General features: G+C 39.2%; 1 protein-coding gene across 1 annotated transcript; it reads left to right on the top strand.

Moving 5' to 3' along the window:
- Positions 1-2,165: 2,165 nt before the first annotated feature.
- Positions 2,166-10,880, top strand: cxxc1b (CXXC finger protein 1b). Its single transcript, XM_061728747.1, has 14 exons — positions 2,166-2,294; positions 3,819-3,928; positions 4,020-4,120; positions 4,213-4,343; positions 4,478-4,633; positions 4,817-4,954; positions 5,045-5,152; positions 5,279-5,457; positions 7,329-7,536; positions 7,624-7,734; positions 7,840-7,889; positions 7,975-8,071; positions 9,384-9,536; positions 9,752-10,880. The coding sequence occupies exons 1-14, from the start codon at positions 2,292-2,294 to the stop codon at positions 9,896-9,898; spliced, it is 1,692 nt and encodes a 563-aa protein (XP_061584731.1). The 5' UTR covers positions 2,166-2,291; the 3' UTR covers positions 9,899-10,880.
- The last annotated feature ends 962 nt before the right edge of the window (positions 10,881-11,842 follow it).

The raw sequence follows: 11,842 nt of genomic DNA, 5'->3' as shown, positions 1-11,842 counted from the left end.
GGCGCTTCAGGTCCTTACGAACCCGAACAAAAAGACTCAGGGACAGCTTCTTCCCCAAAGCTGTGAACTTTCTAAACCAGTAAACTACCTCATACTGTGCAATATTTTCTATTTTCTATTTTCTATCCATAATGTTCCAATATTCCTTACTTATCTATGTGCAATATTCTTCCATCCTTTCAAGTGCAATATTCTTCCACTCATTCATGTACATTTTTATTCTCCCATTCACTCTTTTTTATAGTGTATATATTTATGTTTCCTGTTTTTCATTTTGTTGTTTACAGTCCTTGTTTACATAGTCTTTACATGTGTGCACTTTTACGGAACTGCTGCCTAATCTCATTGTACCAGTATAATGATAATAAAGGCTTTCTATTCTATTCTATTCTATTCTATTCTATTCTATTCTATTCTATTCTATTCTCCTGGACCTCATGCACATGCACAGCCTCAACAGCTGCTCTGGCATCCTCCTTTTCTAACACACCCCTGGGTAGCAGAGTATTTCTAATTTATAGGTTTGGAAAAAAAAGGAGGTGCAAGATTATATCCAAGGATGTGTGTGTTTTGGGGGGGTATTGATCCACTGAAATGGCAGAGAGGAGCCATTCACAATGTTTTGTTCACATATCTACAGACCTCCATCATTTCCAGCAGCTGCCTCTAATCCCTGGTTTGGTTGAGAAAGATCATGCTCTTCAAAGAGATGGTACAAATAAAAAAAATCTCACTAAAAATGTTTCGTATAAGATGTGAAACAGTCAAAACAGCCAAACAGTTTTGTACTTTGAACCACGTGTACAATTCTTTCCCAAAAGCTAACTTAAACATTTTTTGTATTTAAAGCCCAGTTTTGATTCTCATCTGTGAAATGAAAATGGACACATTTTTCACTTTCTCTTATACATAAAAATCTTGAGAGAAAATTTTTTCTACCTTTTCACTTTTATAGGATATACAAATTAGTTTTTGCACACAAAAATGGCAAATCATGAAAATGTGAGCCTGTTTAAACGCTTGCTTACTGGCATTAGAGGGGAGAGTCACGTCACATGACGTCATATTGTGGCTGGGGAGCTGGAGGAGAGTTTCTCTTCTACTTCTCTTGCTGCAGGTTGTAACACAGGACCTTATATTCATCAGGATTTCAAATATCCCTCCCATTTTTCCATCAGTGTTTCTTGAGTAATTCAGTTTGTTCTTTTTTTCTATTCAGTCTCAAGTCATACTCTGAAATACTCAGTACTGGAGTTGAGGGGGGATGAGGGGGGATGATGGCATCCGTCCTGAAATAAAAATGGTCCAAATCATCCCCCCAGTAAAACTGCCATCCCCCCTTTCCATCCCTTATGTCATTTCATCAATGAATGTGGTTTTACTGCTATTTCAACATTTAGAGTCATCACCAGAAAAATAACACCAGAAAAATGTCACAATTTTCACCTGTTTCAAGTAAATTTTCACTTGAAATTAGTAGGAAAATCTGCCAGTGGGACAAGATGTATCTTCTTATTACAAAAAATCTTGATTTTTCTACTTATTTCAAGTGAAAATCTACTTGAAACAGGTGAAAATTGTTGTTTTTTCCAGTGATGAGTCTTGTTTTAAGTGTAATGAGATTTCTTTTACTAAAATGAGACATTTTAACTAGCAATAAGACAAATATTCTTGTTAAGATTTTGAGTTTTTGCAGGGATCCATTTTACTTATCCTGTGAAGGACAGAGTCACATTGATAAGTTCAGGAATCTGTTTTTTATTGTTGTGTTTTGATGTATTTGATGTAGGCCCAGTGGATATTTAAAGGTTACAGAAGGCTGCATTTAACTGCTGCTATGTCATTCCTGCAGTATTTCTGCAGGTGTTTTGGTCAGTGCTATTATTTGTAATATATTATATTATTTGTAATCAGCACAAATTATCTGTCCCTATATGATAAAATCCACCATCCCCCCTGATTTTTTTTTTACAACTCGAGTACTGGTTTTACTAATATGACGCCTCAACATTTGTTCAAAGTCAAAGATGATCTTTTGTTAACAGCGTGCGTGTTTTTTTATTCCGTTAAAACCCATTGTGGTTGACATGCACCGGTCAGGCCGCTAGGGGGCGCTACTTCCTGGTGCAGGTGAATCCTAACCCACGAAGAACAACCTGGACCAATCACGAACGACCTGACCGAGGCGATGCTAGCTCGCTAGCTGCTGGGCTGCGTTTGGACAAATTATTATTTCCTTTTTGCTTTTATCTTCTTTATCGAGAACCAGAAGACTGTTACGATTCTGCAACATGGTCAGTATTAAGATGATAGTTCATGTTCCGGGAGTTGTAGCTGAATAACCGTTAGTTAAATCATTGTTGGGAGACGTTTGTTCGTCGTGTTGCAGAATTCATGTTTACTTTGGAGCTAAAAGTGATTTTAACTCCTCAAAGTTTCATCTTTGCTCAGTTTAGCTCATTGCAACCACAACGCCACCTAAGTTTAGACATAGAAGAAACAAAATTGCTATTCTGAATAACAAATGACACAATTTGCTACCGGATCAGTTTATCTACGAGCTGATCATGTTTCCTGGTTAATTTAGTTCAATTCAATTTTAATACATCGATTAATGGATTACAAATGGCCGTGGCAATCAAAAGAGAAAAGCAGAAGCTAATAAATTCAAAAAATTTATCAAATGCAACTTGGAAAGGTTTAATTATCTTCGTAAATCCCTCTAATTGAACCGTGATCCTAAATGCATTTTCAAATTCAGTTATTTATTTCTCTATTAATAAACTATATCTTTGTAATTATATGATTTAATAATCAATTCATTTTTAAAGCTAATTTAACTATTGAAAGAAGAAATATTTCAGAAATTAGACTAGTTAGTCATGAATTGATGAACTCATTCTCAACCTGAATTCATAAATTAATATATTTTTATATCCACTTAATACATGATGATGAAAATGCCTTGTTGCCATCCGCATGGCACTTCTGGCCCTTCACTTTTACTTGCAAAATTATTTGATAGGTGTAAGAATTTGGATTTGATGTGGGTAAGCGATGCTGAGAGACTCAAATGGATTTTTGATCATAAAGTATTTGCACTTGCTGACTATTTGGAGAAAGCGTGGGATAGGCGAAGAAAAGTAACATATATGTAAAAATATCCATTCTGGTTTTTGATTTATTTATTTTGTTTTTCCGGTGTAGATTGTGCAGCTCCCAATTAAATGCGTGTGATATTATGTATTGATGATTTTCTGTTTCTGGTGTCTTATAATCCTTTAAGGGATGGGTCTTTGGACATAACACAAAAATAAAATTCATTCATTCATTCATGCAGGGTGATTAAATTCACCTTTGACATAAAAATGAAAATTCATTCATGCAGGGTGATTAAATTCACCTTTGACATAAAAATGAAAATAGCAGCTGAAACTGTAGAGATACCTGTTCTGACGTCAACGTATAGACAATAATCAGTGAACATAATCAATCAAAGCAGGTCAAACCATAAGACTTCTTCCAGCCACGGCTCAGTGATGCAGTGACGATGCTGTCCAACATCTGGGATTTTTGCAGCTCAGATATCTCCATCTTTCTTTGGTCTGAGGTTTTACAAAGGTGTTTCAGCTCATTAAAAGTCCAGTTTTATGTTGGCTCAGAACATCCTCCCTGTTCTGTGATCTTTAAAAGTTGTCGACAACTGTGAGCTTTGATAAGAGCTTGTAAGTTTTTGCCATGGCAGATTGAAGAACTGAGTCAGTGTCGCTGTGTAGCACAGCAACCTGTTGACTCTTTGATGTTTAAAACCATTTCAGGACATGTCTAAAAGTCAGCGCTCACGTGGACCTGAGACCAGCACTATGGAGGGGGAGAATGCACCACTTTACTGCATTTGCCGTAAACCAGACATCAACTGCTTCATGATGTAAGTTTCCAACCAGTGCTCTTGTTCAGTGAAGAGTTTACTTTCACGAGTCCTCACACATTTGAATTGACTTTATTCCCTGAATTGGCAGTGGCTGTGACAACTGCAATGAGTGGTTCCACGGACACTGCATTAACATCACTGAGAAAATAGCCAAGGCAATCCAGGAGTGGTACTGCATGATGTGCAGAGGTGAGAAGGAACTTTTCTTTTAATACGGTGCTTGTTTCTTGTCAAATGTTTTAACAAGGCTTGTTTGCTTTGGTTTTTTTTCCGGTCACCAGAAGAAAATCCATCTTTGGAAATAAAATATAGATCAAAGAAGAGCCGGGAGAGGGAATTTGATCCTGATGAAAGACAATACAGCACTCCAAGTACTCCCGACTATAAAAGTGAAAGGCGGCGTGGCTCTAAAGTAAGTTATGAAGAGTTAACAACATGAAAATAACTGTGAATTAAACTGTGTAAATATCCATAATTTGTTTCAAATACATATGCTTGTCTATCGGTGAAATATTGCTTAATCTTTTCTTTTGTTGATCCCTCCAGGTGAAGCGTTCCGTCCGGATGTGTGGGGAGTGTGAGCCCTGCCGGAGGACGGAGGACTGTGCTCAGTGTGACTTCTGCAAGGACATGAAGAAATTTGGAGGCCCAAACAAAATCAGGCAGAAGTGCAGGTTCAGGCAGTGTGAGGTCCGAGCCAGGGTGAGTCCTTACGTTTAGTTTTAAACCAGAACATTCCTGGCCATGTTTTACCAAGTTCATACTGTAGCATCTTCCAAGAGGACAATGTAAAAGTGAAATTAGTGAAAACTCTGGTGTATTTGTTTAGTCTCTAAATGAAAGTTCCTGAAAATGTGCAAACTGGTTCAATTTGCTTTTGAACAGAAAATGCTGCGTGTAAAGGAAGAGGAAATGTCTTTGAGTGAAAGGAGGGAGAACAGACGGAGGCGCTACTCGGACGACTACGACAGTGAGGCAGAACTCTACCAACAATACAGAGCAGCAGGAATCAACGACCACATGGTAAACTCGTATGATATTGAATCTGCTGCATTGAACATTTGATCAGGAAGTCACGCTTGATGAGTGATTAAATGCTCTCTTCTTACGCAGTCGTGGGCTACTGACGATGACGAAGAGCCGGCTTTCAGTCCTGTCATGCGTAAGAAAGCGATCAAGGTTAAGCACGTCAAGAGACGAGAAAAGAAGTTTGACAAGAAAGTAAGAGTGACACTTTCATAGGAACTGCCATAATTTCAATTGCCTGTCCGTTTTCACACGGTAAATACTAGTGATGCAGCAAACGCCCTGTACATTAAGTGTGGTTTTTATTTGTTTATTTGTTAGAAAGAGTCTCGTCGCCACAAGCAGAAGCAGAAGCACAAAGACAGGAACAGGCACAGCGAGAGGGGGGATGTTCGGGACACTGGAGGCTTCCGTCAGTGTTTGGGACCAAACTGTGTGGATGCATCAAGACCCGGCTCCAAATACTGTTCTGAAGACTGTGGCATGAAGTTAGCAGCCAAGTAAGACCTTCCTGGATTATTATGTTCTTTATTATGAGGAATTAAGGAAAAATCTGCGATGACTCAGATGAGAAGTGAAAAATGAACTTTGTTCAGGGAAAGTTCTTCCCGGTGAACGGGTTCAACAGAGGTATCACCAACATCTGCAAAACATGTCTCAACCTGCCAGTTTTAAAGGGATGTATTTAATAGTCTTTGGGGCCTCATACCCGAGGTAATGTGATATAAGTTATGTAATCAGTGTCATTTACGCGTAAGCTGCTCACGCTGGGCGCCTGGCATGCGTGAATGTGTTGGCTGTTATCCGTTTCTAAATGTGTGGGTGTTTAGGTCAGTGCATGGTGCTCAGGAAGCCGTGAAAGAGCATCATTCAAATATTTGTGTGGGTGGTTGGGATGCTCAATAACTTTGCAGAAAACAGGCTCAAGCTGTATTCTCAGAGTCCAACAAAGGACTAGGATGATGCGGTTGGAGCAGTTAATCTGTACAAATGTTATTTGAGGACTTGGTCACACTATGCATGTGTTTTTTAAAAAGGAATGAAGTATACATTTTAGGGCTGTCAAACGATTAATTTTTAAAATCGGGATTAATCGCATGTTGTCCATAGCAGGGTTATAATTGTTTTGAATTTTTCATTTTAGTTTAGTTTTATTTCGTTTTGACTTTTTCTCCTTCTGTTTTAATTTGTTTTTAGTGTGGGTTTGCTAGTTTTTATTAGTTTTTATATTTTCAAAAATGCTTAGTTTTAGTTTAGTTTTTAATAGTTTTAGTTTTAGTTTTGACGCTCAGGGCCGTGAGGCGTTAAGGTGCCGTAGCTGCCAGTTGGAGATAAACGTCCAGAGCATAATAAATTGATCATACCAAGAGGCTTATACTGACAGGGAGGAAAACGGAGGAAATGATATCTATAATTTCAGTTCGTTTTAGTTAGTTTTCTAAACAAGCAATATAGTTTCAGTTAGTTATCGTTTTTGTCTTTTAACTTTCGTTTTTATTTAGTTCAGTTAACAAAATTGTTTTTTCAATTTTAGTTTTCGTTATTTCGTTCGTTTTCGTGAACGGTAATAACTCTGGTCCATAGTTAACTCGCGATTAATTGCACATTTATTCACACATTTTTTGCTGTTCTAAGTTACCTTAAGGTATTTTTTTTTAATGTTTTTAATACTGTTAACAACATGAGAAAGGGCAAATATGCTGCTTTATGCCAATGTTTATTCAACTTTCCACCAAAAAAGCTTTTGACCTGAATGTAACATTCCTTCATAAATACAAACACAATGTAATCCCCAACTTTACACTTGTAAAGACCAACTTAAGATTCCTTGTTTTTTTTTAAATCAGCTCAATGTAAAACAATGAACCATATACATCAGAAACATTGTACAAGAAGTGCATTGGTCAGTTAAATGTATAATATCCAGCGTTGTCTGCTTTTGACGAGGGGGGGGGGGGGGGGGGGGTGCGCTCTCTGCATGGGTCGTGTGTTTGGCTGCAAGTGTATTTGAGACTCAACGTACTTCCATGGTAATTCATTTCAAATCGACAGAACATGCAAATAACTTTAGTCTAGTCCAGCGAACCATCTGGCATCTTTTTGAAAGTGAACTTGCTGTTCAAAAGTCCCTTTTTATTCTCTATCTCTCCTCGCTTTTCAAAAAAAGTTCACGCAGTAGTTCACCATACTTTTCTTCAAGCTACGGGTGCCGCCAACCACGAGAAATTATATAATGCGTGTTTTTTTTTTTTTTTTTAATCCTGCGCGTTAATCGTGCGTTAACTTTGACAGCCCTAATACATTTGCATAAACATTCCTTAATTACTCTGTTTGGTACAAATGCCCTGATGTTCCCCCTGTGGATCCTTAGCCGGATCTACGAGATCCTCCCCCAGCGGATCCAGCAGTGGCAGCAGAGTCCCTGCATCGCCGAGGAGCACGGTAAAAAGCAGCTGGAGCGGATCCGCAGGGACCAGCAGAACGCCCGGCTGCACCTCACGGAGATGGAGCGACGCTTCCACGAGCTGGAGGGCATCATTGCTAAAGCCAAGGAGCAGGCAGTTCAGCAGGATGAGGAGGTCCTGGTTCATTTCAAACTGCACGTGGATGCTTTCAGAGCCATCTGAAACCTGCAAAAGAATAACAATATCTTTTTAAAATTGCAGGTGAATGAAAATGATAGTGAGGACACAGACCTGCAGATTTTCTGTGTCTCTTGCAGTCATCCCATCAATCCAAAAGTGGCGCTGAGGCATATGGAGAGATGCTATGCAAAGGTGACTATTTCCTGTGATTCTGGTCCCTCAGCTAATGTCTAATGGAGACCAGCAAAAGCCCAAAGTGTACTTCAAACAATAAGTCTTGATTCATTATCTCAACAGTATGAGAGTCAGACCTCCTTTGGTTCCATGTACCCCACAAGAATAGAGGGGTGAGACAAGACATTACTCATCAATGTAGAAAAGACCTTTTTTATGCAGATAACATGGTTTCCTAATGGTTTCTTGTTCCTGCAGGGCAACCCGACTCTTCTGTGACGTGTACAACCCCCAGAGCAAGACGTACTGCAAGAGGCTTCAGGTTTTGTGTCCAGAGCATTCCAGAGATCCCAAGGCAGGTAGAGCTGGTGAACCATTAACGAAACCATCCATCCGTGAATTTAGCCAGGTTCAGGTCACGGGGCAGTGATGTAGGTGGAGGGCCCAGACCGATGTGTGACCCGTGTGGGGGTAGAAGTCCCTCAGCAGAACAACAGTCTCTTCTAGGAGCAGTTTCTGACACACACACACACACACACACACACACACACACACACACACACACACACACACACACACACTAGGGACTCCAAGATGTCTGGTTTTTCCAAACTGCTGTTTGGTGAATATGCAAAAACAACAGTTAGAAGCCGTTCCCCCGACCCGACAGTGCAGTGAAGCTTCTCCCTACTGGGGAAACCCCAACCCCTTCCTCACCGTGGGCTCCTCCAGAGTGGAACAAGGTGCCCCGTATTCATATTAGGCCTGGTGTTGAAAAAAAAAATCGATTTTTCCAATTCTCATATTAAGTCTTATGTCTAAAGATCGATTTTTTTATTTTTTTTCCATCATTATCATTACACTACATATGTTTAAAGATCAATTTAAAAAAAAAATGTTTTTCGTCATTACATTACAACTTTTGGTATTTTTTTTGTTTATCCCCAAAAAAGGAATGTTTTGTTGGACACTAGAATAACTGGTGCCATGTTTTTGCCTTTAAATATGTTTAAAGGTATGAAAACATTAAAGTTTTCAGTTATAATTACATAAATTGTCTATATTTCATTACTTTATATACTGTCTTTGAGTTACATTTGCATAAAATACTAAAAACCAGATTCTCGAAAAAAAAAAAAACCGAAATAGACCGAAAATGGAAAAAAATTCAAATGGAATGTGGGAAAAAATAAAAGCGATTTCATTCGTCTCTGTTTGCCCTGGAACTGTTTGGTAATTCTGACCCACACGATGTTTCTGAAAGCAGTTCTATCAGCATTCTGGGAGCTGATTGATCCTTAAATCCATCATTAGCTGCCAATACTTGCTGTTGAATCTCAATATAATACTAGTAGTAATATGTTGCAGAACTACAGTCATATAATTCATGCAACAGCTCAAAAAACAGTTTTAATAACACTAACCCAAATCAATATCGGAATCGAATCAAATCTTGATAATCGATTCTGAATCTTAAGAATCGGAATCAAATCGATTCTTGACGTTTTAATCTATCCCCAGTCCTAATTCATATTAAGTTCAAGCTCCTTTTCTACCAGAGAAGCAACATGCCATGTCCCAACTGCCAGATTTGGATGAAATTCCTACAATTCTAATCCTTAACAAATAGATTTTTATTGGTTTTCTTGTTCTTTTTTTCTGTTCAGGTTCCAGTGGATGAAGTGTGTGGATGCCCTCTAGTGAAGAATGTGTTTGAGCTGACCAAAGAGTATTGTAGAGTCTCCAAAAGGAAGTGCAACAAACATTACAACTGGGAAAAGCTCAGGAGAGCCGAGGTGGACCTGGAGCGAGTCCGGGTGGTAAGTCCAAATGAATGTGTCCTTCACTGCTTTGTCTATTTGAAGCATGGTGATGTCAAAGTGTCAGCCAGCTCATTAAACTGTAGGAATGACTTCCTATTGATGGTCCCATTTAAACCCCCACATCTTTTGAAGCAGGGCCTTCCACTCTGATGCTAAATAACACTCAAATATCTCTTTCAGCCAAACTAACCTCTCATTTCCTCCGGACACAGTGGTACAAGTTGGACGAACTGTTTGAGCAGGAGCGGAACGTGAGGACGGCCATGACCAACAGAGCCGGCCTGCTGGCTCTGATGTTGCACCAAACTATTCAGCACGACCCCGTGACAACGGATCTCCGTTGCAGCAAGGATCGGTAGTGAACGTTGTCTGCTACTGTTTCTCAGAGCTCACAATCTCTGTATGTAAATTTACAGTGCCAAGGATGTAAACTATAGATTTCCAATTAATTCTCTGTTTAAAACTGTTTTGTTTTTGTTTTTTTTATAAGTAGATAAAATGTGCAAATGTGTAATATATATTTCCTAGTGATGGTAATATTTTTCCTAGCAAAAATGATGCTGAGTGAAAAAAAAAAAACTGCTGTATTTGTATTATGAGCATTTAGAATAAACACCCTAATCTTGTTTTAAACGCTGTTGATTTAACTCTAATATGCCGTTTCTAGTATATCTAATGTACTCTTCTCACTGGACCTGCAGTGATTGTAACACGACACCCCAACATCTGCATTTAGTTCAGCCCGCTCTCGCTGGACAAGCCGAGTCTGTTTCACCGTCATTTACAGACATTTAACCCGGAAGTGACGTCGGTGTTTTGAATTTTATTGAACAGTTACCTTTATTTAACCATGAAATTTGAATATTGAGTTAAAAGCATCTGATCAGACACTCGAGTCAGATTTGAGTGAAGACATTTCACATTTTAACAAGTGAAAAAATCGTAAAATGAAGTGTTGTTGAACCTTGAAAGGTGTTGCCCTGTCAGAGAAGCTTTGAGCGTGATTTAAAGATACAAAGATTTCTGACTCATCATTCTGCTGCTGATCTGGACTTGTTTCAAAAGTCTCTCTGCAAAGCTAGTGATTAATTTCTGTATGTTTTATCAGCTAAAAATATCTGATCGTCTGCATAAAGGCTGAAGTCCTAATATATCATCACACTATGGACCGCAATATTACTCCGGGAAAGAGGCAGAAAAGGCGACGAGGATTTCTTCTTTTTTTTTTTGTTTCGTTTTGAAAGATTCCGTCCACACACCGAATTACTGGTGTGCATTCAGATGGGATTAAAATGATCTTGTGAGCTGGATATTTAGTGTGTTCTTTACTTTACCTGCCAATAAAGCTTTTTTGATTGTGAAAAGAAATAAGAATATGGTTAATACGGTTGGGCTTGGAAGCACCAGAGGGAGAAGCCCAGCTGCCTGGTGGGGGGTGCAGTGGACGGGGCAGGTACCAGATACCACCACTAGGGGGGTTTATGGACCCACCACCATCCTCAGGCCATCGCCACGGCAACCGGTCAACAGCCACACATGCAGAGGACTCCCATTAAAGTAACACATCTAAAAACTGAATTGAGTTAGAATACTCGTCATATACACAAACTAAGATACAAAAGTAAGAAAAATGAATTTAAGGTTAGGGTTAGTTTGGCAAAGCAGCAAAAAATGGCAGAACACAGGGACCCGAGCCTGCGGATGAAGGACTTTGAGTCTGCAGACGACATATCTGGTGTGGGTTTCATCTTGAATGGCGGCGAGTCTGCCTACAGGAATGATGACCAGAGGGTTTGATGAAGATAAACTTTCTTAAATGTCAAAAATGCAAAGGAACTCATCCTTGACTTCAGGTGAAAACATGAATGTGAGCCTGTCACTCTGGATATGTGACCTGAAGGTGGGGCAGAGTATGAACACCTGCACAGAGCTCATTCCAGGTAGGACGGTGCCGTATGAAGGGTTGGGGCTACCGCTCATACGGCACTATCCCACCTGGAAATGCAGGTGGGACAGCCCCCCCCACCCAGCCCCACCTCCCATGAACGTGTGTGTATGTGAGTGTCAAATCTGGAGCCGGGGCCTCATTTACACACATGTGGGCTATGTAACACATGTTCTTATCTGTTATCTCTTATCTTTTTTTTATCCTGTAATTTTTAATTTTCTTGATCTCGATGTTTTATCTTTGTGTCTGTGAAGCGTCTTTGACATCTTTTAAAAGCGCTCTATAAATAAAATTGATTATTATTATTATTATTATTATGTTACATCTGGAAAAATATTACAGTTTTAAATTATCA

This window comes from Cololabis saira, chromosome 8, assembly GCF_033807715.1.
Source record: "Cololabis saira isolate AMF1-May2022 chromosome 8, fColSai1.1, whole genome shotgun sequence".
NCBI classification, from domain to species: Eukaryota; Metazoa; Chordata; class Actinopteri; order Beloniformes; family Belonidae; genus Cololabis; species Cololabis saira.
This window is presented reverse-complemented; position numbering and strand designations above follow the sequence as displayed.

Excerpts from the sequence above, each read along its gene's own strand:
- cxxc1b (XM_061728747.1), top strand. Across the intron at positions 4,121-4,212 it reads GTACTGCATGATGTGCAGAG|AAGAAAATCCATCTTTGGAA; the intron begins GTGAGAAGGAAC and ends TCCGGTCACCAG. Across the intron at positions 4,955-5,044 it reads CAGGAATCAACGACCACATG|TCGTGGGCTACTGACGATGA; the intron begins GTAAACTCGTAT and ends CTTCTTACGCAG.